The sequence below is a fragment of the Mesoplodon mirus genome (assembly GCF_964341445.2).
Source record: "Mesoplodon mirus genome assembly, chromosome: 18".
In the NCBI taxonomy this organism is placed as follows: domain Eukaryota; kingdom Metazoa; phylum Chordata; class Mammalia; order Artiodactyla; family Ziphiidae; genus Mesoplodon; species Mesoplodon mirus.
Genome location: NC_138994.1, coordinates 9,687,376 through 9,714,178, shown reverse-complemented (window position 1 = coordinate 9,714,178; position 26,803 = coordinate 9,687,376). Strand labels below are relative to the sequence as shown.

Sequence of the window (26,803 nt, the reverse complement as noted above, 5' to 3'; positions counted from 1 at the left end):
TAAGACCTACTAACCAGATATGACTCCCAAATCATAGACATTTGCCATATATGCCTTCCTGTGTTGGACTTGCCTTTAATGAACTGGCTCAAATTGAGGCCCTTAGAAACCTCCTGTATACACTATTCCTGCTATAGCCTAAAATATGCTAAGGGTTGGTATGTACCAAATTAGCAGTGACTTTATAGGTCTGTATGCTAGTGGCAGGAGAGGAAGGTTAAACCCACCCTGAATTATTTTGATGCTACTCCTTTCAGTGGTTGGGTGGGACCTGTTTGAGAAAAACAAGAGGAGATACTTATTTGGCATATTACATGCTGTTTCAGAATCTGGTAACTAGTACATAATTATAGGACATCTCAGAATTTGGCTACATGTCTTCAAGGGTGTTCGTGCTGCATAGCTTTTCTTCCCCTTCTCTCCGTCAAATGTGTTTATGTAACTTGTGGCGAAATTTAGCCATTAATGTCCACTGAAAGCTAGAGAGAAAGATTACACTTGGAGTTTCAGGATGATTTTCTAGACTATCAAATGTGTTCAAATGGGTTTTATTTTATGCCACTTATTCATTCTGATTCTTTCAAGTGCAGATCAAACAACTAATATGATGATATAAACTTGTTCAAGGACGTGATGGGTGACTATACCAGGTGGCGAGGGTTTGGGGACTGTCCACTCAGGGGGTTGAGGGAACGGAGATAATTCAACTTTCCCTCCCGTAGGAGTCATGGGGAGGGACATGTGACATGTGTGTTTCTCTGCTCTTCACAGAACAGAAAAATAAACTCAGTCGAGGGGAATATCATGTCAAACTTTTTACACCTTTGATTTCTTAACCTCTTAAAACTAATGAACTTCGATAATGTCCCCAGTGATCATTAAAACCCCAAACTCTGAGTTAGACATGTTGGATCATAAAAACAACAACAAAAAAAGAAGCAACTGAAGGCAAGTCCCACTTCCCAAAACACTCACAGAGTTCAAGTAACAATAACCTTGACAGAGGCCACTGCTGATGAAGAGGTAGAGTTGGGTCATAGTTACAATGTGGTTTTTTTTCTTAATCTTTATTGGAGTATAATTGCTTCACAATACTGTGTTAGTTTCTCTCATACACCAAAGTGGATCAGCCATAATGCATACCTATGTCCCCATATCCCCTCCCTTTTGAGCCTCCCTCCCACCCTCCCTCTTCCACCCCTCTAGGTGGTCACAAAGCACCGAGCTGATCTCCCTGTGCTACGCTACTGCTTCCCACTAGCCAACTATTGTACAGTCGGTAGTGTATATATGTCGATGCTGCACTGCTTTTTAGGCCAGAACCATGAGGCTGGGAAGTGTCCCTGTGGGGCATGGCTTCTTAAGGTACCAGGAGCCCGGATGATGACTAAAAGAATGGGGCTGGTAATAAAGGGAACAAAAGAAACTTTGAGCATCGTTGTGGGTTCAGAAAGCTGTAATTCTGAAGAAAAAGCAGTTTGCAGAGCTCCCTCAGTTGGCTGCCCAGGGGAACAGGCAGTCTTAGGAAACAGACCTCTACTTCCAGGGGAGAAAAACCAGGATGAACTTCAGGCCTGCAGACCTTCAGGCCTTCAGAAAAACAAGGATGAACTTCAAGTCTTTTTTCTTCCACAACCAAAATCAGAATCACATTATTTAGCAAAGGCTGACTTTAGAAAAAGGAGTAAACCAAGAAATGGGATTGGAAACAACAGTTAAAGCCTGTTGATGATGATGATGATGGTGGTGGTGGTGATGATGATGATGATGGTCCTGATGGTGAGTTTTATTGAACGCTCACCGCGAGCCAGTCACTCTGCTAAGCATCTTACCAACAGTGCCTCATGCTCTCCCAGCAATCTTGCAGCACAGAGACATCTCCCTCTCACAGACAAGGGAAGCAAGAATCCATGGAGTTAGTCAGCCTGCCCAAGGTCACAATGCTAGAAAGTAGCAGAGCTGTGGTTTGTCGTGTTTACCCGTATTGAGTTACGGTGAGTCACAAAACCCATGTCATCCCCCACAGGCATAGATGCACATTCTGTGTTCTGCCCTACAGTGGTAGCTTCTGCACAGAAGGCAGCCTGACCGCGAGCACTGCAGTCAGAGGAATGGGCTTGGGGGGCGAGGGGGCCCGACGCGAAAGGAGGAAGCCCCGATTCTCCACAGAAAGAAGAAAGAAGAAGTTACTTGAAGCCTCCCGTTTCAAGACTCGGCCAGTTTTGTCACATGAACAGAAACTTATTTATAGCAATCTAGCTCCAGACACATGAAATTGAAAGGGAAATAAAGTTCCAGAGTAAGGGGAGCCCCTGGTGATGATGAATTACAAATCGGTTCCTTCTCCCCATCCTATGGATTTCACACGCCTCTGCCCCGTCCCTTCAGGACCCTCCAAGCAGAAACAACATCAGTATCAAAAACAACAAAAAAAAAATCATTCACATTTACAAATAACAAGAAAACTAGCTCCTGACGGGGGTGCGGGGGCGGGGGGTATGGCTAGGTTCTTGCTGTTTCTAGGACTGGAAGTCCGAACTTGGCTCTGTGCTTCTCAGCGAAGCAATAACTTGGAAAGGGCTAACGTTTGATTTACATGGAAAGATTGCTTGGCTGTTTCAAGATAAAAATTAGGAAGTACCTACCTTGCCACTGGTTTCTTCTCCTGGTCCTCTGTGAGAGGAAGGATAAGAAATCAGAGGGGAAAAACATTTTTTTTTTCCAACGTTGCAAACAATTCTATTCCTCCTCCCCTTTTGGTAAAGAAATACTTAAGTTGCATGCATTCTTGGAGAGAAGTTTCAAAAAACACTCCGCCCACAGGAATTCTGTTCATCCCACCAAATCTGCCTCGGTCCTGCGTGCAATAGCTAACACAGGCTCCTCCACTTTCAGCCCATCAGCGTTTTCTTCTCGTGCCTTTAATACAAGTGGGTTAGGATAACAGAGACATCTGTGGCTCCAGGAAACAATACTCCAGGCCAGAGCTCCCCCCTCAACAGGGAGCTCCAATCTGAAGTCATCGTAAAGGCATAAGAAAAAAGAGGCCCATATTTAGTTGAACTCCATTAAACTCTCCAGCTGACTCTCTTTAGTTTTACCTTGGTTTATTCTATTATTTGGTGTCTGTTTGTGTAACTTATTTATTATTGTTACTACTATTCAGTATTGGGCGGTGGGGGGGGGACTTCTTATTTATTAAAACAAACACTATCCAGGATTATTAAAATGGGTTGCTGTCTATACGGCATCGTTTTTGAAAATAAACCCAAGGGGAAAAAGAACCCCACCATTTTGGAGCGCTCTTCCTTTCCAAGCAGGGTGGGGTGAAACAGCACCTTTCTCTTGGGAATCCAGGATTCCACTAGCTGCAGGTAACTAATTCACTGTTCCCAAGTCCAAGTGGTAAATGTTTTATTAATATCAGGTCATTTCTACTCTTAACCTTGTAGCAGAATATTGGCTTTCTCCTTGGCCGTGAAATTCTGGCAAGTTCTTCTACATCAAGGAAGGAGATGCATTTTCTAACAGAGGGAAAAAGATGGAGAAGGAGTCTTTCCTTTCTCAACACAGGCAGGAAGAGGGAGATGTCAGGCCTAGTTTAGAACAATAGTGTCCGTCTTTACACTGTGCTTCTGTACAGTGGATAATTTGGCCCTGGCAGGACAAAGGTGAGTTCAGTCACTGGATCTATAGAAATGCTGCAAGAAGTTTTACTATTTTGGAGTATTTGAAATATCAGTTGAAAATGAATTAAGCCAGGGACTTCCCTGGTGGCACAGTGGATAGGACTCTGCACTCCCAATGCAGGGGGCCCGGGTTCGATCCCTGGTCAGGGAACTAGATCCCACATGCATGCCACAACTTAGAGTTCACATGCCACAACTAAGAAGCCAGCGAGCTGCAACTAAGGAGCCATAACTAAGACCCAGTGCAAGCAAATAAATACAAAAATATTTAAAAAAAAAAGAAAGTGAATTAAACCAGATAAAGACAAATAGCATGATATCACTGATATGTGGAACCTAAAAAAAGATACCAATAAACTTATATACAAAACAGAAATAGACCCACAGACATAGAAAACAAACTTATGGTTATCAAAGGGGAAAGGGGGGAGGGATAAATTAGGAGTCTGGGATTAACATATACATACAACTATATATAAAATAGATAACCAACAAGGACCTACTATATAGCTCAGGGGACTATATTCAATATTTTGTAATAACTTATATGGGCAAAGAATCTGAAAAAGAATATGTATACACATACACACATATATATGTATGTATAACTGAATTACTTTGCTATACACCTGAAACTAACACAACATTGTAAATCAACTATACTTCAACTTAAAAAAGAGAGAAAGAGAACAGAAAGAGAAGTAAATGCAGTGTATTGGGTACTTCCTTAAGAAGGCAATTGTTGGGTAAGTACTTAACAAAATGCCTCTTAGTATGTATGTTGTTTGAATTTATTAAGGCAGTGACTAATATTTTTGACCTGACATTTTGGGCAAAGGGAGGAGGGAGTGATGCCTGGGTGAGTGTCTTCACACCTGGTAACAGGTATTGATGAACACTTAGAGATGGACGCCTGCATTTCCTGGTCCTCACAACAGGAATTAAGCATAAAGTTATCAAAGCTAGTTGTGGACCTAAACCAAAGAAACATCTTTTTTTTGTTCCGCAGGCTTGTCTGAGACGACAGGAATACAGAAGAGACCCAAATGGGAAGAGACAAGATCACTTTTGGGGACAAGAGACAAATTTTAAGAGATCCCGGTATTCAAGTTGGTCATCTTCCAAACAGGTACTTAGAATGCTGGGAGATATTCTTTTGCTGCAGGGTGTGTGTGTGTCTGTGTATCTGTGTGTGTGTGTGTGTAACTGACATAGGAAAAAGCCAGCCCAAAAAGGAGATGTTGAAGAATCTTAAAGGGCAGGGTAGGGAGAGGCAGGGGCAGGAGCTCTTGTCCTGGGTGCCACCCCTGCCCCTCCTCTGCTGTGTGACCTTCCCTCTTCACCCTGGTTGGGCCTCACTCTTCTCTCCTGTAGACCAATGGAGATGGTCTCTGAGGTACCATCCAAAGCAGAAATGCTGCAATTCTTTGATTTTAAGAGTCGGAAGCACCGGGCCTTCTAAAGCACTGCATCATAATATATCTATATACTTATATCCATGCCCACTTGATCTGTCTATATTAATATAGACATATATATATGTAGGCTTATAGTCTTACCCATTGCATTGCTTAGTATAGTTTTCATTTCAAATGGAGTAAAATGCAGTAATAATTGCGTCCTGTAATAACTAGAAATTGTTCCAATATTTCTGTCTGGATGATAATAATAAATAATAAGATCAGTATAATATGATAACAATATGAAAATGATGATTACAGTAGTAACAGTTACCATTACTCGAGTGATTACAATGTTCCAGTACCGTGCTAGGCGTCTTATACCTACTAACTTATTTAATTCTCATAAATCTCTATATATTTGCCTCAGTTTACAGATGAGAAAACTGAGCCCTAGAAAAGTGAAGAAACTTTACTTAAGATTTCACAGCCAGTATGTGGTAGAGTAGAGTTTCCTTTCTAGTCAGTCTGACCCCTGAGAGGGTGCTCTGAACCACTAAGCTATATGATCATATTTCATGTTTAAGATCTTATCTGTGTAAGAGTTTTACTTATCCTGTGTAAGCACTGAAGACTGCAAGCTGCATACAACGATGGTTGTTAGTATGGCAAATTAAGACGAGTAATATGCCTTTTATGAATTCTTATTTAATGTTTTATGGCTGAAATATACTCTAGAGGATGGACTCTCTTTTCTATCAGTGGTGTGGATCCTCAAGATAGATCCTGGATACCTGATATCAGTTAAGGTCTTCTTTAATCTAGGATGCTCACATGGTGCTTATTTCATGTTCGAAGGACACCTTAAAAACATCAGTGATTGATGTTTCTGGATGTATCCCTGGGAGAGATCTATACTCCCTATTAAGGAACATAAAATCACACAATAAAATATTCCACCTAAAGCCTGAAGGTGAAAGAAACTCACAAGATCGGCAGTGCTGAGAAGAACACATTGCCTGCATCTTTTCATGTTAGCCAAGGACTAAATATAATGCCTGCTGCTGATTAAACTTAGGGAGTGAGATTAATCCAAAACTTAAATCTAGTTTGGCTCAAACAACACATTTTTAGCATTAAGATAAATTCTCACAGTTTTGCACTTAGAAACAAAAATCAAGGACAGATGAAACAAAATGTAATTTCAGTGAAACAGTAGCATGTAGCCATATTCCTAGTTTGGAATTACTAAACAAACGGGCAGCTGGGTTCTTCTATTTTCATGCAAAGACTCAAATGCAGAGTCTTGGCCATTTTGCATGGCAACACTCATGCATTTGGGATATTCTAGAACTTGAAGGTTCATGCTCCTCTCCACAAACTGTGTTTAGGGGACAAACTGGTGACAGATTCCTGTAGTTCCCCTCTTCATGCTATACAAATTACTCATTCTTTAAGGCATCATTGCAAAACACTCAGACCACATCTAAAAAAGGATGCAGCTGCACATATAAAAGTAATTATGAAATAAAGACAAAAATATGTGGTAAAGTGCGTAAAACTGGCATTTTCTAAAGCACGCGAACAGGATTTTTCATGTTTGCTGTATGTCACTGCACCTCAGTTTGTCGGAGAACTTGGAACAACACTACTTGATACTTTCGATTTTTTCCAGATGATGCTATCCCAAGGGTTTGGGTATTGACTGTACAAGTAACTTCCAAGTTGCACCTTCTCTATCAAGAAGAGTGACAAGCTCCGAATTTTCCAGTGAATTTCCCCTCTGCTTTGCTCCCTGTATTACAGATATTCTTTGGGGAACACTGGAGGATTTGCCTCTGGATACAAAAGTGCAGGAAGGTCAGGGTGAGGGGAAGCGTCATGGAATTCATCCTTTTCAACAGCCATCAGGACCGTGTGCTTATAATCCCAATCCCTCCTCACTCAATCCTTAGACTTTTGCCTGGTACACGTGAAGCCAGAGAGCCCTTATGACATTCAAACCAGAGCCCAGAAATCTTCAGCTCCCACAATCATGGGCTAGTTTGAAGATTTCTCCTCCCAGGTTTCGACCCCCACCCAGATTCTGTGAAAATCTGGTTGTTCGTAAACCTTCATAATCTGGGGCTGCCCTGCTCTATATCAAATCCTGAGGGAATGCAGAATTTATGAAACCTCTTTCTACAGGGTCCTCAAGGCCAGGGAGATCCTAGAGCTAGTTTCCCAGGATAAGAATGCTGGCACCAGGGCTTCCCTGGTGGCGCAGTGGTTGAGAGTCCACCTGCTGATGCAGGGGACACGGGTTCGTGCCCCAGTCTGGGAAGGTCCCACATGCTGTGGAGCAGCTGGGCCTGTGAGCCATGGCTGATGAGCCTGCGTGTCCGGAGCTTGTGCTCCGCAACGGGAGAGGCCACAACAGTGAGAGGCACGAGTACCGCAAAAAAAAAAAAAAAAAAGAATGCTGGCACCAGGACTTCCCTGGTGGTCCAGTGATTAAAACTCTGTGCTCCCAATGCAGGGGGCCCGGGTTCGATCTCTGGCCAGGGAACTAGATCCCACATGCATGCCGCAACTAAGAGCCCACATGCCACAACTAGGACCCGGCGCAGCCAAATAAATAAATAAATATTTAAAAAAAAAAAAAAAAAAAAGAATGCTAGCATCTCCCAAAGGAGAACCCAGGCCGGACTGATGCAATTTCCAGAGCTTAGTGTATGAAATGTCACATCAGGCACTAGAGCTGCAAAAGATCCTCGGTCAATCAGAAAGTGGCAGGAGAAAGATACAGTCCAATGAGACAGTGTAAACCCAACCCAAGCCCTCTTACCTAGGGAACATTTCCCTGAGTAATTTCCTTCTAGAAATTGCTGTGGCTGAAAACTCAAAAGAACATTTTATCCCTGATTTGAGAAGGCAAGTTCATTCCCTGATTGAGTGGGTTGTGTGAGAGTGGATTGCTTAATCCATGGACATTTTTCCACTGTACAATCATGACGTGAAGCACGCTACCACCAAATTTTGACACTTGTATTGCAAGTTCCATCACTTGTTCATTCCTTAACCCAGTCTTAGACCATCACAATGCTGATGGGCCTGGAAAAAGTGAGGCATTTACCATCAAGTAATAGATCCAGTATCAAGATGCCATTTCTAGGGCTTCCCTGGTGGCGCAGGGGTTGAGAATCTGCCTGCTAATGCAGGGGACACGGGTTCAAGCCCTGATCTGGGAGGATCCCATATGCCGCGGAGCAACTAGGCCTGTGAGCCACAACTACTGAGCCTGCGCGTCTGGAGCCTGTGCTCCGCAACAAGAGAGGCCGCGATAGTCAGAGGCCCACGTGCCGCGATGAAGAGTGGCCCCCGCTTGCCCCAACTAGAGAAAGCCCTCGCACAGAAACGAAGACCCAACACAGCAAAAATAAAATAAAATAAATTACTAAACTCCTACCCCCAACATCTTTAAAAAAAAAAAAAAAAAAAGATGCCATTTCTAAACACCTGCCTGGGGGCGGGCAGATCCCCAGATAAATGCACAGTTAACATGGTAGCCCCTCCCTTATGGCACAACCTCCTCACTCTGACCCGTGGCTTTAACTGTTGGTTATGCAGAGATTGTGTTCAATCTAATGCCAAGATAAAGCAATCACTACCAAGCCTGTGCTGAGGGGTTCTTTAAAGCAGCACCTCCTAGAAAAGGGAACCCTCCTATATACGTTGTTGGTGGGAATGTAAGTTGGTGCAGCCACTATGCAGAACACTATGGATGTTCCTCATAAAACTAAAAATAGAATAACCATATGATCCAGCAATCCCACTCCTGGGCATATATCCAGACAAAACTATAATTCAGAAAGATACACGCACCCCTATGTCCATAGCAGCACTATTCACAATAGCCAAGACAGGGACACAACCTAAATGTCCATCGACAGATGAATGGATAACGAAGATGTGGTACATATATACAATGGACTATTACTCAGCTATAAAAAAGAACGAAATAATGCCATTTGCAGCAAGATGGATGCAACTAGAGATTATCATAGAAGTGAAGTAAGTCAGAAAGAGAAAGACAAATACCATATGATACCACTTATACATGGAATCTAAAATATGACACAAATGAACTGAAATAGAAACAGACTCAGGGACATAAAGAACAGACTTGTGGTTACCAAGGGGGAGGGGGTTGGGGGAGGGATGGAGTGGGAGGTTGGGGTTAGCTGACATAAGCTTTTATAAATAGAATGGATATACACACTGCTATATTTTAAATGGATAATCCACAAGGACCTACTGTATAACACAGGGCCTTCTGTATAACACAGGGACCTACTGTATAACCTACTGCTCAATATTATGTAACAACCTAAATGGGGAAAGGATTTGAAAAAGAATAGGTACATGTATATATATAACTAAATCACTTTGCTGTACACCCGAAACTATCACAACATTGTTAATCAACTATACTCCAATATAAAATAAAAAGTTCAAAAAAAAAAATAAAATCATTAGTAAAAACATACACACAAAAAACCCCCCACAAAAGCATGCACACACACACACACACACACACACACACAAAATAGAATGGATCAACAACAAGGTCCTACTGTATAGCACAGGGAACTATATTCAATATCATATGATAAACCATAATGGAAAAGAATATCAAAAAAGAATATATATATGTATAACTGAATCTTTGCTGTACAGAAGAAATTCATACAACATTGTAAATCAACTGTACTTCAAGTTTCAAAAATTACAAAACAATAATAATAATAAAGCAGCACCTCAACACATTTAAGTTAGCTGTGTGACACAGTACAAAGAACACTTATCATCAAGGGCCAGCTCTGTCCCTCATTACAGTGTGAATTCGGACAAAGCACTTTACTTCTAAGTACTTCAATTTCCCATCAAGGAGGTCCTTATTATTATGCCATTATCTCAGAGGATCATTGTGAGAACGTGTGAGATGCTCAAGTGTCATACTAACATTAGATTCATTATAAGTTGCCTTGGTGTCCAGCTATGCTTGCAAATAATGCTCCAACACTTATCGATAGAGGAGCAGCTCCTGAGGCTTCTAGAATACCTTCTTTCCTCTCAGCCCCATCTCAGGCCACATTTCTAAGAGCTAACCTAACGTAGCAACTTAATTTCACACTTTTTTCAAAGTTGCCTACAACCTTGTGAGCTGTTTAATCAAATTAGAATTTAACAGGGAAATAAACAGCAGCTCTACAGGACCAACTACACCTTGGATGATTTAGTGCATTAAAAAGCAAAGCGGTCTCTCAGTATGAGCAGGAAACAGTGTCCCCGGGACACTGCTGGCCCAAAGGAGCCTGCTGTGGTGCCAGGGGCACCAGGATATTTTGACCTCTCAAAACTTCTCAGAGGGGACTTCCCTGGTGGTGCGGTGGTTAAGAATCCACCTGCCCATACAGGGGACACAGGTTCGATCCCTGGTCTGGGAATAACCCACATGCTGCGGAGCAACTAAGCCCGCGTGCCACAACTACTGAAGCCCCTGAGCCTAGAGCCCATGCTCCGCAACAAGAGAAGCCACCGCAATGAGAAGCCCATGCACCGCAACGAAGAGTAGCCCCCGCTCGCTGCAACTAGAGAAAGCCCGCGCACAGCAATGAAGATCCAACACAGCCAAAATTACATAATAAAAATAAGTTCAAAAATTAAAAAAATTTTTTAAAGAAATTGAATTAAAAAATTAAAAAGACTTCACAGAGAACGGTCAGGACCCCCAATTTCCCCAGAGAAAATGATGCCCAGGACTTGGGGGACAACAACCTTCAATGAAGAAAGTCATGATGGCCCCTTCTCATCTTCCAAGATCCCGCATCCTTGCTGGATGGGCCACTTCCAAGAGCACAAATCTCAAGGACTGAGGACATGTGGTCACTATATTTGGCAAAGAAGGTGGGGACCAGCCCTCAGTTTTTCAAGAGCACCGTTTGCTCCGATAATAGGAATAGGATTGTTGTCCTTTCACCATCAGCAACCGAGCAGCTAAATGTTTAGATTCCAGGTCACCAGGACCCAGCGTTACACTGGAAGGAGGCGGCTAACCTGCCACCAGCAGCAGCCGGCTCTGCCCCAGGCCTGGCTCAGCAGGTTGCTTACATCCGTGAGATCTCCTGAACCTCCCAGAAGGCAAGGGAAGCTTAAGCGTGAAGGCGGTTACCCAACATAAACATTTAAATTGTTTTGTTCGTGATCATCCACAAACGTTGGAGGTTGAAATGAAAACTAAAGCTTCTTCAAGTAATCTGCAGTGGCTTAAAAAGTCAGAAGGTGCATTCATATACGAGGGCAGCAAAAGCCTAAAACTGTGCTGTCCAATACAGCGGCCACTAGCCGTGTGGGACTATTTAATTAAAATAAAATTTTAAATGCAGTTCCAGGCTCAGGAGCCACATGTGGCCCATGGCTGCCATATAGGACATTTCCAACATTGCAGAAAATTCTATAGGACAGCACTGCTCCTGTTTATGGTCAAGTCCAAAAGATGAAACAAGACAAGATCCCACGGGCCAGGAAGGGGTTTTGTTTCCCAGAAAGCGTCCTCGCACACTCCGCACTACAATGCTTTTGCCCACCCCAGCTCCTTGCAAACGTTTGCTCTCCGTTGCTGAGTCAGGTGTCCGCGAAGGCTGGCTCGCTTTGCATTTGGTGTTTTCCTCCAACTTGGGCATATTTGCATGTCTCCTTTCATTACCTGTCTTTTCAGCCTCTCCTGCCTGTGAAACCTGCAGCTCCTCCTCTTTCAAACCGCTCTTAGGGAGCTGTTTGTTCTCCCATTAATCTGTCAGTGTCAACCTACCAACACCCTTGATGGTGTCACGGAAGCAGCCAGCTTAGCACATGGCATACGCGTTCTGTGACTCACACTTTTCATTTTCTCTAACGTCTACCTGTCCATTGTCAGACTCCCCGTGGGCCGGGCCTCCCGTCGTTCTGGCCCCGGGCCCGTGTGAAAATGAGGCAGCTCACACACATACAAGCTGGCTCAGGTCACACACATACAAGCTGGCTCTGGCTGCCGGCGGCGGGGGGGGGGGAGCCCACCTGGGAGGCTGTGAGTCATCCCTAACACCTGGCCAGGTGTGGTCACCGCCGCCCCCTCGACTCTAGCGCAGATTCCGCGCCCTCGAGGTGCACCTGAGTCACAATGCAGCTCCACACCCGGCATCTCGAGCCCAACACAGACGTCAGGGAGGCAGAAAGGGCAGCCCACGGTTCGTCGGGAATGTTCGTTGGAGTTTGTTTTCCATTTTAGCCGTTGGTCTGTCCTCCCTGGCCTGTCCCACCACCCCCTCAGACTCAAGAGGCTGAATGCATTGTCTTCTCCCCTCAGATGGGTTCCTCTTCCTGAATTCATTGCTGCCCAGGCCGGAATTCTGGAGATTATCTCAGACCCCTCCTTCTCTGCCCCTTCTCAACCTCATAGCCGTCAGACACCAGAGTTAGACTGTCTTCCCTCCTCTCTCTTGAATCTGTCCACCAGCACCTCCCTTTGCAGGGCCCTGTCTTTTTTTTTTTTTTGCCTGGATTATTGTAGGAGCCATTTTCCTGATCGTTTTGTCTTCACCTCACCCCTTCCGGCCAGTCTCCCAGGCAGCATTATGAGTGGATCCCTCTGGAACCAAACTGGATCATGCCACTCCTCTATTAAAAGCTCCCTAGTGGTTCCCCATGTCTTTGGGATCAAGTTCAAACCCCTTAGCAAAGTGTTTGATGGCCTTGATGGCCCTCAAGGCCCTGGATGGCCTGACCCTCAACTCTGAGGACACTTCCTCTGGGAAGAGCTTCCAGAGCTGCTCCTGGGGGTCAAGTGGCTTGGTTCTTGTCCCTCCTTTGAATTCCCCATAACACCGTCTGGGCTCAAGCCCATCTTAGGATACGTCTTCCTGTCTGTCTCGTCCTTAGGCTGGGAGCCACTCAGGAGCAGGCACTGGTTATTGCTCTTTTTTGGTGGTTGGAATTTGCTTTAATAGATTTCAGCAAGAGAAAAAAAGAATAAATGAAGTAAATGTGGGAAGAATCATGCCAATTTTCGAATCTGAATGATGGGTATATAGGAGCTCATTATTATTCTCTCTACTTTGCCATGTTTCATATTAAAAAAATCTGAGACAAAGGCCCCACCCAGGGGCAGGAAGTTATAAGGCAGGACCCAGGTGAGGTGCCCAGGGAGGGCACAGGGCAAGGGAGAAGGAGGGACAGAACCTTGGAAGGAAGAGATGGTGTAGGGGGCCCGGAAGCAGAGATGATGTTGTCCCTCAGAGGGTGGCATTCTCTAGGACCCGCTGTCTTGTTGGGCAGGTCACCTTCCCACCAGCAGCTCTCTGAGACTTCATTCTTCAGGACTCACTTCCAGACTCTTCCAGAAACCAAATCTGCTGGCACCTTGATCTTGGACTTCCAGCCTCTAGAACTGCTTGAGCAGGAACCGTTCCCGGGCATTGGTGCACAGGGCGATGGCCAGGTGAGGGGCAGACAGGAGCACCCCACTGAGTACCGCGGCCCGCATTGCACGGGCAGGAGCATGTAGATGGTGTAGATGAAGAACACATTTTTTTCTTTTTTTTAAAATCATAGGTTCACAGCACAGGAAAGGGACCTTGAAGGACATTTAGTCTAGTCACCCATTGCAGTTTTAGACACACTAACTGGTAGAAAGTTCTTTTTTTTTTTTTAAATTTTTATTTATTTATTTTTGGCTGTGTTAGGTCTTCGTTGCTGCGCACGGGCTTTCTCTAGTTGTGTTGCGCAGTCTTCTCATTGCGGTGGCTTCTCTTGTTGCGGATCGCGGGCTCTAGGCGCACAGGCTTCAGTAGTCGTGGCACGCGGGCTCTGTAGTTGTGGTTCATGGGCTCTAGAGCGCAGGCTCAGTAGTTGTGGCACACGGGCTTAGTTGCTCTTTTTTCCACCACACACTAGGAGCTCCATGAATGTTTCATGACTGCCAGTCACAGGAATGTTTTAGGAATGTGCACATGTTGAAATCATAGCGGTGTAGCCACAACCACCAGAGCAGCACTCTGCCTCGAGCGAGAGAAGAAAGTGCGTACCGTTACCAGGAGTGGTGGACAGACCCTGGCCTGGCTTGAAATCATCAAGGAGAGAGTGGTTTGCTAAGACCGCCAACGTGCAATGGCCAGTTTGGGTCTGAAGATTGAAACCGCAATCAACCATTTGGAAACCTCCTCATTGGTGACGACCAGAGTAACTGGCTAAAGAGAACGTTCTTTTCCTGGCCTACCACTCCGCAAAGGGACAGGTGGCTTCTTTAAAGCTCTGGGTAAGTTCCTTTTGTCACAGATGGGCAAGAACACAAAGACATAAGCAGCTCTCCATGGACAGAGGAAACTCAGAACAGCCCAAAGTTGACCCAGGACTCACTCGTACTTTATAAGAGGTCATCTTGGTGTGCTTGAATGTTCCACCAGGTAACTCACCAGACTGAACTGAAGGCTTCCTTTGTGATCATATTATAGAGTAATTGGAAGACCTGGGGTGCAGGCCCCTGGGCAAACCAGGGTCCTAGAAGCCTTTCACAGCAGTAAATGGCACAAACGAATGATAATTGGTCTGGGCAAAGCCAGCAGTGCTTCATTTCTCCTCCGTTTCTGTGCTTCGCCTGAGTTCCACTAGCTAATTTAAAAATAGGGCATGGCAGGAAAATGGGGCAACTGTCAGTTTAAATTGCAGCTGCTTCCAGAATATCGTCCTGCCTTTTGAACAGATAAGCAGGACAGCCTAGAGTCAATCCTTCCACGGGGTGATTCTGCCACTCGGCCCAGTGAGACAAACACCAATTGTCATCCCAGCTCTGTGAAATCGCCGGTGCCGAGCAATGTTGACCTCTGACCCCAAGAGTTCCCCGTGTTAATTAGACTCAGCAGCTCAGAAATTGCATGAGCGAAGATTACGATAAAGTGGCTTTTTTCGCATTTTATGTAGTGCTGTATATTTCAGTTTACATCTTATTAAAATCCCCTACTTAAAAAAATGGTTCTAATTGCTTTTTAAAACCCAGAAACTTGTTTAAAACCTATTAAAGTTCAGATATCAAAATTAAAAAAATTTTCAGTCAGTTGCGAGACATGATTATTCAGGGGCACACTTGCATTAAACATAACCTATAAATACAGCATTTCACCCTAAAACCTTCTTTTGTTGACAACAACAATTGCTTTATTTGTTAAGGAATTATAAATCACTGGTGTTCAAGACACTGTGTTGGGTGGTATGGGGATATAGTAATGAATGACCTCCGGTCCCTTGGTTCCTCTCCCTTTGTCCTCTCACTGCCCGCTCTGTGCCAACTTTCCCTTCCCAAGCAGCCTGTGTTCTGTGCTTGATCCTCTTAACACTTCCCTTGCCCTTCGTTTTGTTGCCACACCTCTCTGGCAAAATCCTGCCCATCCACGGTCTCTGGGTCTGCACCCACACCACTGGCGACTGCCAGAAAAAAAATCACACAACCTTGAAAAATGGTGCCCCTGGAAGGTCACGGCCACTAACCTGCAACTCTTCGGTGCTGCCCAGTTTCCCTGGTCAACTGTCCCTTCCACTTCAAGCCTTCTTCCCTTTCCCCAATCCCTCCTCTCTTCCACCCCACTCCACAGGGGTCCTCACGTGGAAGCTCCCTCTCAGTTCGCTGCTGCCCGACCCATCCACCCCCTTCCCTCTGCACCACCCCCACCTCATTCCCACCCAGTTACCAACCCTTCCATCTCTGCTCAGGACCCTCACTCCATCCATCGTCCCTTCCGTTCCCGCGTCTCCAACTCTGTACCAGAGCCTTCCCTTCCCATCAGCCTTTAATCATGATCCAAGGTCTCCTATCAAAAATCTTAAGAAAACAACAGAAGAGACCTTCCTTGAGCCCCCATCCCGTCCACTTACTGCTTCTCCCTCACAAAGCTCTCAAAGGAATCATTTACACTGACTGACTCAGTTTCCCCACCTCCTACTCACAACGCAACCCACTGCAATCTGGCTACCACACACGTCATTCCACAGAAAGGGCTCTTCGTCAGATGCCTTCCGCGTCTATGATGCAGGGCGTCTCTTGCAGTCCTCACTGCGCTCCACCTCTCAGCAGCTTTAGCTCGCCTGGCCACTCAATTGTCCTCAAAACGCTACGTCCCCGTGCTTCTACGAAGCCACGTTCTCCTGGCTTCTCCTCCTCCTCCTCCTCCTCGGCGCTGAGTCCTGGGATTCCTCCAGGCTTGCTTCTCTTCTCACTCCACACCTGGGGGTTTATCCTGGTTTTGTATCACAGGCCTCTTGGGCAATACGGATGACCTCTCTGGGTCCTCTTCTCACAATAATATTTTCAAATGCATAAAATAAGATGCACAGGATTTCAAAGGAAACCACAATCCTTGAAATAATCATCAAGATATTTTTAGAAATCTGTGACTCAGTAATATATGTGCTTCTTTTTTTTTTTTTTTTTTTTTTTTTTTGCGGTATGCGGGCCTCTCACTGCTGTGGCCTCTCCCGTTGCAGAGCACAGGTTCCGGACGCACAGGCTCAGTGGCCAAGGCTCACGGGCCCAGCCGCTCCGCGGCATGTGGGATCTTCCCGGGCCGGGGCATGAACCCGTGTCCCCTGCATCGGCAGGCGGACTCCCAACCACTGCGCCACCAGGGAAGCCCTGTGCTTCTTTTTTAACACATGAAATAACAAGTGATGGGCATAAAGGGTACTTTGAGACATCTGTAACCTATTTAATGAAATGTGAAAACACCTGTGATTTTGATTGGTGACAAATCAGAGGTACTGCTAATACTACTGTGGTTTGTTGCCTGTATTAGTAAATGAAAGATATGCTTAGATTTCAATAAGAGGTTAGTGGAAATAAGGATGCAATTTTTTTCCCATGCATATTCATGTCTCACCCCCAAGAGACCCTGCTCTATTCTCCTCAGGTTACCTGCCCAAGATGTTACCTGCCTATGACTCCCAAATCCGCATTTCTAACCCAAACGTCGCTTTTGATCTCCAGATCTAAATATCCAATTGTTTTCTAAATAATTTCTACTTGGATGTCTCAAACTCAATAGGCCCGGTGCTAAAGTTCCCAGCCTGGCCCTTTGTTCTTCCTTTTTTTTTTTTTTCTGGCCGAGCCGCAAGGTATGCAGGATGTTAGTTCCCTGACCAGGGATCAAACCCGCGCCCCCTGCAGTGGAAGCCTGGTCTTAACCACTGGACCACCAGGGAAGTCCCTGTTCTTCCTTTTGTGCAGTATCATCAGAATCTGACACTTTCCTCCTTACCGTCTTACACATCACCAAGTCCCATCCATTTTACTTATCATTTTAATCCATCTGTGTGTTCGTCTCTGCTATCACCTAGTTAAGTTACTACAAAGGCCCCCTAACAGGTCTTCACAACTCCCACTCCTGCCCCCAAATCCCGCTTTCCCTACCACAGGTGATTTGACAAGTGGAACCCAGATCACTCTGTTGGCCACTTAAACCCCTTCCATGGTGTTCTGTGGCTTTCAGAATGGGGACCAACACCCATCATGTAGCCAACAAGGCCCTTTGGGATCTGGCCTTCCTTACTGCTCTATGCTTCAACCACACTGGCTTTGGGTCCTCTTTCATGCCAGGCCACCTCCTGCTAGGAGGCTTTGCACATGCTGTTCCCTTTTCTTGAAGTACTTGGCCTGCCTGCCCACCAGGTCTCAGATCTCAGCTCAGGTCACTTCCTCAGGGAGGTTTTCCCCAACTGCGCCCACGCCCCCGGCAAAAAAAACCTCTGCCCTATCTTCTGATGGTTGTCCATGCAGTTCCTTTTTAAAAATGTATCAAAATTCATTTTTTTAAACGAGTTTTGATAAATGCATGTAACCATGTTTCACGTTTCCATCACCCCATGACCCTTTCCAGTCAATTCCTGCCTCTGTCCTTCTCAGAGACAACCACTGTTCTGGGTATTTTCACTATAAATTAGTTTTGCCTTTTCTTTTCCTATTTCTTTACACTGTTTTCAGTTCAACTTTTAAGTCACTTTTTAGAAATTGGTGGAATATAGATTCTAAATAGATGAGCTAAATAAATGAACCTCCTTAATAATTAAATTAGGGGACTTCCCTGGCAGTCCAGTGGTTAACACTCTACGCTTACACTGCAGTGGGTTCGATCACTGGTTGGGGAACTATCCTGCATGCCACATGGCGTGACCAAAAAATAATAATAATTAAATTAAAATTACATACAAGTTACAGATTAAAATTATAGTCTTTTCCCAAAATGACAAAGTCTCTTTTAAAAAGATAATATGTAGTTGGAAAAGTTATGTAGAAATTGGCATTCTCATGTACCTCTGGAAATGTAAATTGGTAGAGTATTTCTGGAGGACAACTTGGGAACAAAATATTGTAAATCTTTGTGATGCTGTTAATCTACTAATATAAATTCCCACTTTGGGAACTTAAAGAAATAATTGATGATGTGCATAAATATATAAGAATATTCATCATAGCATTATTTATCATAGAAAAAGTTGGAAGCAACCTAAATGACCAACAAAAGTAATTATGACAGAGCCATACAATAGGAATATATTGTAAAGACAAAGAGAACTGCCAAGAAAGAATAAAGTTTACTTAATGGGTTTATTCTTCGAGTATATTTGTACTGTGATTTTGAAATTATTTCATGTTCATTACAGAGTAAAACAAATGAATACATATATTAATATAATTAAGGAATAAAGATTTTAAATATGAGAAAAAAATAAATATAAAACAAAAGAAAGGAAGGGAAAACCCCTTCCACTAAATATGTATTAGTGTTAAATACATATTTCTAATTAATTCCATTGAAAGGACTTAGGAACAATGTCCCTCTAGGAGCAATGAACACACATAGCATGAAGATACTGATTTCTAAATAGCTTTCTAAACTAAAAGGAACCAGAGCTTATTGGGAAAATAGCTGATTCTAGGTCTGAGCCAGGTAAAGTACAAGGTGAGGCTATGAAATTTTATTGTGCCATAAAGCATAGAAGTGCTCGGAGACTCAAGTCAGAGCAAACTTGAATGAACTCCCATTCACCAATTTTGGGACGATTTGAGCCTCAAAAAATGTGATGAGATAATTGAATAAAATGTGTCCTTGAAACCACAATGATGATGATAACAAACAAAGAGGCAAACAAACAAATAAGAAGGGAGGAAAGGGGCTTCCCTGGTGGCACAGTGGTTGAGAGTCCGCCCGCCAATGCAGGAGACACGGGTTCGTGCCCCGGTCCGGGAGGATCCCGCATGCCGCAGAGCAGCTGTGCCCGTGAGCCATGGCCGCTGAGCCTGCGCATCCGGAGCCTGTGCTCCGCAACGGGAGAGGCCACAACAGTGAGAGGCCCGCGTACCACAAAAACAAACAAACAAACAAAAAAACCCAATATTTATACAGATGCATAAATATATGTGCAAGAGTAATGTCAGCTGCTATAACAAAGGGACCAAAAATATGATGATTCAATCAAGAAAGAATTTATTTCTGGCACCTGTGATGGCCCAGGTGATCAGCAGGCAGCTCTCCTCCACTAGGACTTACAGGGATTCAGGCCAATGATGGTTCTATTGTCTTCAACACATGACTTTCAAAGTTGTTGCCTCTCCAGCCGAGAAGCAGGGCCAGAGATTATCTCTGAAACAGGCTGTACACGTCAATTGTGCTCCCACTCCACTGGTGAGACTTTCCTCCTAAGGCCACACCTAGTTGCAGTGGAAACTGAGTCATTCAGTTCAAGGTGGGCGGCCACATCCAACTGTAGCTCATCACTTGAGAAGGGATTTCAGTGGAAAGCTAGTAGTCTCCATCACACTCATTTGTTATACAGCAGAAACTAACACAACATTGTAAAGCAATTATACTCCAATAAAGATGTTTTAAAAAGGGGGGCGTCTGAAAGAACACAGACCAAGCTATTTGCAATTTTTATTTCAAGGTTAATGGAGTTTTGAATGCTTTAAAATTTCTCTCTTTGTCTTTAGTTTTCCATTGTGAACATGGATTTTCTTTTTTTTTTTGCAATAAAGAAAAGACTTACACTTTACAAAAATAAGCCATTGAAACTACAAAAAGATGCTTTGTTTTCTTCCTCTGAAAGAAACATACAAGCTAATCTTAAGTAACACATTAAGCATTTTTCTTCTCAGAAACCTTCAGTTGGACCCTATTCTCCAACACATTAACTCTCAATCCTTTGCTTGACTCTCAGAGCCCCCCACAGTCTGACCCCAGCTTGCCAGCCAACTTTGTCTCTCACCTCTCCTTCTCACACCCTCTGCTCTGGCCATATGCCTTGCTGACTGAGAATCACGCCGTGAGTGTCACTCCATCCGTACCTTGGCTCCCGTGCTGCCTCCAGCCTAAGCTGGTCCCTACTGCTCCTTGAGTTCCTAGAAAACACCATCCCCTTCATGAAGCCTCCCTTGACTTCTCACTTTTTTGCTGTGAGTTCCTTTGAAATTTAGAATTGGTGCCACCCAATTTACCACTTAATTAAACTTTGTTTTGCATTTTGCTAGTATGGTATAAATTGTGTCTCTCCCATTGCAAGTATCTTGTCTTTATATGGGGTTGAAGACACAGTAGATGCATATGATGCTTTTCAATTAATTCCCATGTTTTATGACCTATTATTCTGAGTAGGAGGTATTTTCATGGATGACCTCCATTTAATGGCCAAGTCTTTCATGTTCTTCAAATGTTCCTCTCAACTAAAAGGAGAATATGAATTCAAATAAAGAATGAAGGAGAAATACATTGTAGCAAAACCACTCCTGAAAAATACACAACGGAGGGCAGTCTCAACGTGCTACTAAACACTACACCTTAGTGCTCAAATTTTTTACATCCAACAATTTCCTGGCCACACGCCACTTCCTTACCCACTGCCTACCATACAGAAGAACTCCATTTCAGAGAATACTACACATACCTGTCTCCCAAAGCATGAAAGCGTATCGTCACCACCCATGTAAACCAACCAAGATTTCTGCAGCACACGAAGGATTCATTTGCATTTTAAGAAATACTAGCAAGTGTCATAAAACATGTCATGTTCACCATTTCAGTAGCTTGCAGCTCTGTTTCACCCAGAGGACCTTCCCTAGTGGGATGGCTTGTAATCAGGAAGCAAGTTCTACTAAAGTCCCACGTGCCTCTCCTTCAGAGAGCAGCCCCAATGGTGATCAAACATTATGAAGACTTTAACCACTGAGGCCACTGTTGCTCTCAGACCAGCGTCTCAGGCTGGGTCATTCCAACTTGCTGGCATGAGAATCAGAGAGAAGGTGGCAGGTAGGAGAGAGTTCTCTACAGAATTCATTAGTAGAGACAACTGCCCATGAAATTTATGCACATGGCAGCCCAGCCAACTCCCAAAAGCTTCTTGTGGCAAAGTGGAAAGCAAGGGTTTCTACTGCCGAGCCTGGTCTTGCCCAGCCCCACCTGGGAGCCACGTCTCCAGGTGGGGAGACACAAATGGGGTTAAGCAGCAGTTGGATTCAGGTGAGTGGTACCTGAGTCCAAACCCCGCCCCAAATTACTAATCCATTCTGTATTGTTGTTCAAGTTTACAATCCTGGTAAGCTCAAAATTGTCCTGAACATGGGGAGGACTTTGATGCCCTTAGTTTTTTCTAGAAGAGAGAATGTTTAGCCAGCTTTGTAATACAACAGCACTCTGTGTAGGACATGCTAACTTTATATTTCTTGAATCCATAAAGGTACCCATCCTGTCCAGAATGCTATTTATACAAGCTGCCCTTAATTCCCAAAGGCAATTTTTTGTGTTTGAGGCACAATATGAATGTGGACTTTGGGGACAGCACTCTGAAGATACTCATTTACACCCACAGTTCGTTGGTCACCCTTCCCATGTTGTTACTGTTTGCGTGTCAAGGTTCACAGCCTTGATCATCCTCTTTCATGATCTCGTGAGAACGTTTTATGTCAAATGTAATAAACACACCGTCTTTCTCTGGCACCAGCCTGACACTACTCTTTGCCTGTTTTCCTATTCAGAGCAAGTCGTGTCCTGATCTTTACACTATGTCATAAGATCCACTCAGCTCTGCCTTCCATCACGTGACACGTGGCTACAATGCGTTTTGTACACGTCCATCAGAATTCATCAGCACACCTTGTGGGAGGGAGGGAGGTGGCATACCAGTTGAGAACCAGCTCTGTAGATCTTGGAAATGAGCCATCAGGCAAGAGCTGGAAAATGACTCGGTCTTTTCTGTCCCTGACTACTTCTGTCTCCTTGCCTTTCTGATCGTCTGTGCTCATTGTCACCTTGCCATTTCAGACTCAACATTGTTAGGACCCAGTTTAAAAATCTAGGCCTTTTCTCACCTTCTGAGATGGCCCACACTCTGTCTGTGGAGTGTGTTTCTCTCTAAATAAATCCACTTCTTACCTATCACTGTATCTCTCACTGAATTCTTTCTGTGACGAGACATCAAGAACCTGAGCTTCATTAAGTCCTGAAACTAGAGCATGTACAACATCCAGGAAAGAAGAGGTTTTACTTTCATTTTTAATATTGGAATTGGGTGACCAGTGCTAGAGACTGGGTAGGAGGAGTCAAGATTGAGGATGGTGGTCAAGAATCCCAGTCCATACTCCCCACAACGTGCCCTGCCACTCATTATCCAGCACAGGACTTGACCAGGCCTCCAGGTTCTGAGTGACATGGAGAGCAGAAATCAATTGGAAAAGCAAGACGGAAGCCATCCCAGGATAAGAACAATAAAAGTTTTTCTCCCACATATCCAAAACCATGAGGTGTCCTACATCTAAAATAGTTCCAAGAAGTTCCAATATCATAACCATGGTGGTGTTGTTTTAATTATATATACACTCAAAGACAGAAAGATTAGAAAGAACTGCACTAAATACTAATGAAAGCTGTGTTTCAGAAAAAAAAAAATCTAGTCACTCTCACATCCCTGAAGAAATGCATCCCACGTGCCAATCCTTGGGTCTCCATCATCCAGGAGGTCTAACTAGAACCATCATCATGTTTCGAAGTTGCTACTTCAGTGCCCAATTCCCTAATGTAAGTCCCTTCTTTTCCTAGTGTGAGTCTTGCTCTGAACTTTTGAGAGTTTCTAGCAAGGTCATATCTCTACTTTATTATGGATGATGCCAAAAGAGCAAGTTGGGGATCTTTGGAAAATGCTGACTGCAAAAACCATAATACTCCAGAAAAATACTAATTTTGACAATAACTTCTTTTAGTTAATGTGGCTTTATTAGGACTCTCATCAGATTACCGAGAGAGAACTTAAAGTCTACACACGGGGCTTCCCTGGTGGCGCAGTGGTTAAGAATCTGCCTGCCAATGCAGGGGACATGGGTTCGAGCCCTGGTCCGGGAAGATCCCACATGCTGTGGAGCAACTAAGCCCGTACGCCACAACTACTGAGCCTGTGCTCTAGAGCCCATGAGCCACAACTACTGAGCCCACGTGCCACAACTACCGAAGCCCGTGCGCCTAGAGCCCATGCTCTGCAGCAAGAGAAGCCACCGCAATGAGAAGCCCGTGTACCGCAACGAAAGTAGCCCCTGCTCGCTGAAACTAGAGAAAAGCCCATGCGCAGCAATGAAGACCCAATGCAGCCAAAAGTAAATAAACAAAATAAATAAATTTTTTAAAAAATAAAAAGTCTACACATGTATTACGTAATCTGGGTTTTTTTTTTTTTTTTGCGGTACGCGGGCCTCTCACTGCTGTGGCCTCTCCTGTTGTGGAGCACAGGCTCCGGACGCGCAGGCTCAGCGGCCATGGCTCACGGGCCCAGCCGCTCCTCGGCACGTGGGATCCTCCCGGACTGGGGCACGAACCCATGTCCCCTGCATCGGCAGGCAGACTCTCAACCACTGCGCCACCAGGGAAGCCCTGTAGTCTGGGTTTTTTAGTTTAGTTTTTTTTTTTTTTTTTTTTTTTTTTTAATGTTTCAGGCTTTGATTTTGAAACACAGAGCTAGTTTTCTTCCCCTAAAGGAAGAGCAGTATGCTCTTGCCTCCACCTCCATGTGACATTTCAACTTAGGAACATATGGGGGAAGAAAATTGTAATTACTCTTCAAAATTGCAAGAGGAGGAGACAGTTTTAAAATCAGCTTAAAATCAACATAATTGGGCTTCCCTGGTGGCGCAGTGGTTGAGAGTCCGCCTGCCGATGCAGGGGACACGGGTTCGTGCCCCGTCCGGGAAGATCCCACGTGCCGCGGAGCAACTGGGCCCGTGAGCCATGGCCACTGAGCCTGCGCTCCGCAATGGGAGAGGCCACAACAGTGAGAGGCCCGTGTACTGCAAGAAAAAAAAATCAACATAATTTAATTTTTACTATCTGCTAATCTTTAAATGTTGTTAAATATTTGGCATTAGAACTTTACTGTCTGAAAGAGAACTTGTACCATAGGACTGCCCCACCTTGCTGTCCATTGCTCTTTGAAGTAGGTGACAACCCATTTGAATTTTTCAGTGGGGTTTATGGTTTTGGTTTCAACAGCAGGTAGTTAATTTTCAGCAGTTAGCTGGTTACTTTTTTAAATGGCTGAACATGGATGGCTAATTGCAAAAGCCAACCCTTACATGGCACTCTCTCAGTGCCTGGCACCATGACCCTTAGTGCTATAAACATATCTTAACTCATTTCATCCTCACAGAACCACCAAAAAAAGGCACTATTGTTCACAGATGAGAAAATCTGAGAGGCAAAGAGATGAACTAAAACCAATCCTATGTCACACAGTCACTGCGTGAAAGAGCCAGGATTCACTCCCAGGAAGCTGGGCTCCAGAGTCTTAAATACTACATTTTAGTGCCAGAATGAGTTACTTCAACTTCTTTCACCCAAGGAGCATCCTCCTTGGATAATATAATGGGCTTTCATGAGAGAGGATACATGGGAATGGCTGAATACATGACAGGACACGAATGAAGATACAAAAAGTTGAAGTCATTGGCTTAAGATGACTCAAAGCAAGCACGAAAAGTCCCAGGAGCACATTCGTAAGTATTAGAGTTCTCACCATTGTGGCTTTAGTTGCCAACCAACAAAACACCCACTTCCAGCTGTAATTTCTGAACTCAAGGGTGATTCCCAGGGACTTCCCTGGTGGCTCAGTGGTTAAGAATCCGCCTGCCAATGCAGGGGACAGGGGTTCAAGCCCTGGTCCGGGAAGATCCTACATGCCGTGGAGCAATGAAGCCTGTGACCCACAACTACTGAGCCTGGACTCTAGAGCCCGCGAGCCACAACCGCTGAGACCACGCACCTGGAGCCTGTGCTCCGCAACAGGAGAAGCCACTGCAATGAGAAGCCTGTGCACCGCAACGAAGAGTAGCCCCCGCCCTCTGCAACTAGAGAAAAGCCCACGCGCAGCAACGAAGACCAAACGCAGCCAAAAATATATCTAGATAGATATCTAGATAGATATCTAGATAGATAGATAGATATCTAGATATCTAGATAGATAGATAGATATCTAGATATCTAGATAGATAGATATCTAGATAGATAGATAGATATCTAGATAGATAGATAGATATTTGCAACTGGAAGTAAAGTTGATGGAACCAGGAACCAGAGAAGGATGTACTTGGAAGGCAGGTGCATGATACCATATGTAGTAATAGGCAATGGTTTAATTGGCCCAGTTTCCTTCCACCTTTGGTGCTATCAATGCTCAAGGTACAACGAATGGGTGAAGGAAGGTTAAACATGGCTTAACACCCCACCCAATAAAGAGTCTCTTCACCAACCCCTCCCGATTCACTACTGCCTGGGGTAAGCAAAGAACTCTAGTCCTGGCTGAGGGTGAAGGGGACGGACCCACCAGCAGTGGACACTATTACTGCTCCTGATGCTGTAACCATGGATATTGGTAGTCTTAGCCCAGAGCATCTTTCCTGCCTTTCCACTGGCTGAAAAACAGATGTGTGAGCAGCTTCTCCATTCGCTGATGTAAGTTGTTCGTGTTGAGCAGTTTGTGGAAGAAATTCAGTCCCACGTTCACCAATGCCCTTCTTGCCGATGACCATCTCAGGCACCAGAATTAAAATTTGCCCACGTTCCCTTTGCTGAGAATGGAAAGCCTATCCCATGTTCAGAAATGACCTCATGTTTCATCTTTGACATTTCAGAATCATTTCCAAGGATTTCTGTTAAATTCCAGAACCAAAAGGGAAAAGGGAGAACAACCAACTCATTATGTCCTTTCCTTTTTCCCGTCCCTTTATCTGAGGGTGGTCTGTTTTCTGAAAATACAGGGAGAAACAATAATTATTTGTTTGAAGGCTGTCACCAGGCTCTAAGTGACCAAACATAATTTATAATCCTGGAGAATAAGGATATGTCCACCTGTAGATTTGTACCGACATCCTTGTAGAAGACTGACAGGTAGGGGACTTTTTGAGAGTGTAGTTTGTCTTACGTTACACCCAATAATTCAAAGCTATTCAGAGTATTTTCCTGAGTCAGGAGGCTTAAAATGAAAATGCCACAACTGTCAGAGAGAACGGGGAGCAAGATCAATACAAACTGCCACCGCTGGGGAGGTGTGGAGGACATTAATTTAGCACTCTGTGTCCGCAGGGGTCTACACTTTCAGAGGACTTGCCAATATAGACCACTG

At 44.3% G+C, this 26,803-nt stretch overlaps 1 protein-coding gene across 1 annotated transcript in view; it reads left to right on the top strand.

Moving 5' to 3' along the window:
• MARCHF10 (membrane associated ring-CH-type finger 10) overlaps positions 1-26,803 on the top strand; it is an 84,482-nt gene that overhangs the window by 4,388 nt on the left and 53,291 nt on the right. The window contains exon 2 of the mRNA XM_082603971.1: positions 4,699-4,818. Within this exon, the coding sequence (XP_082460097.1) occupies positions 4,699-4,818 (120 nt within the window). The remainder of the gene's footprint in view (positions 1-4,698; positions 4,819-26,803) is intronic.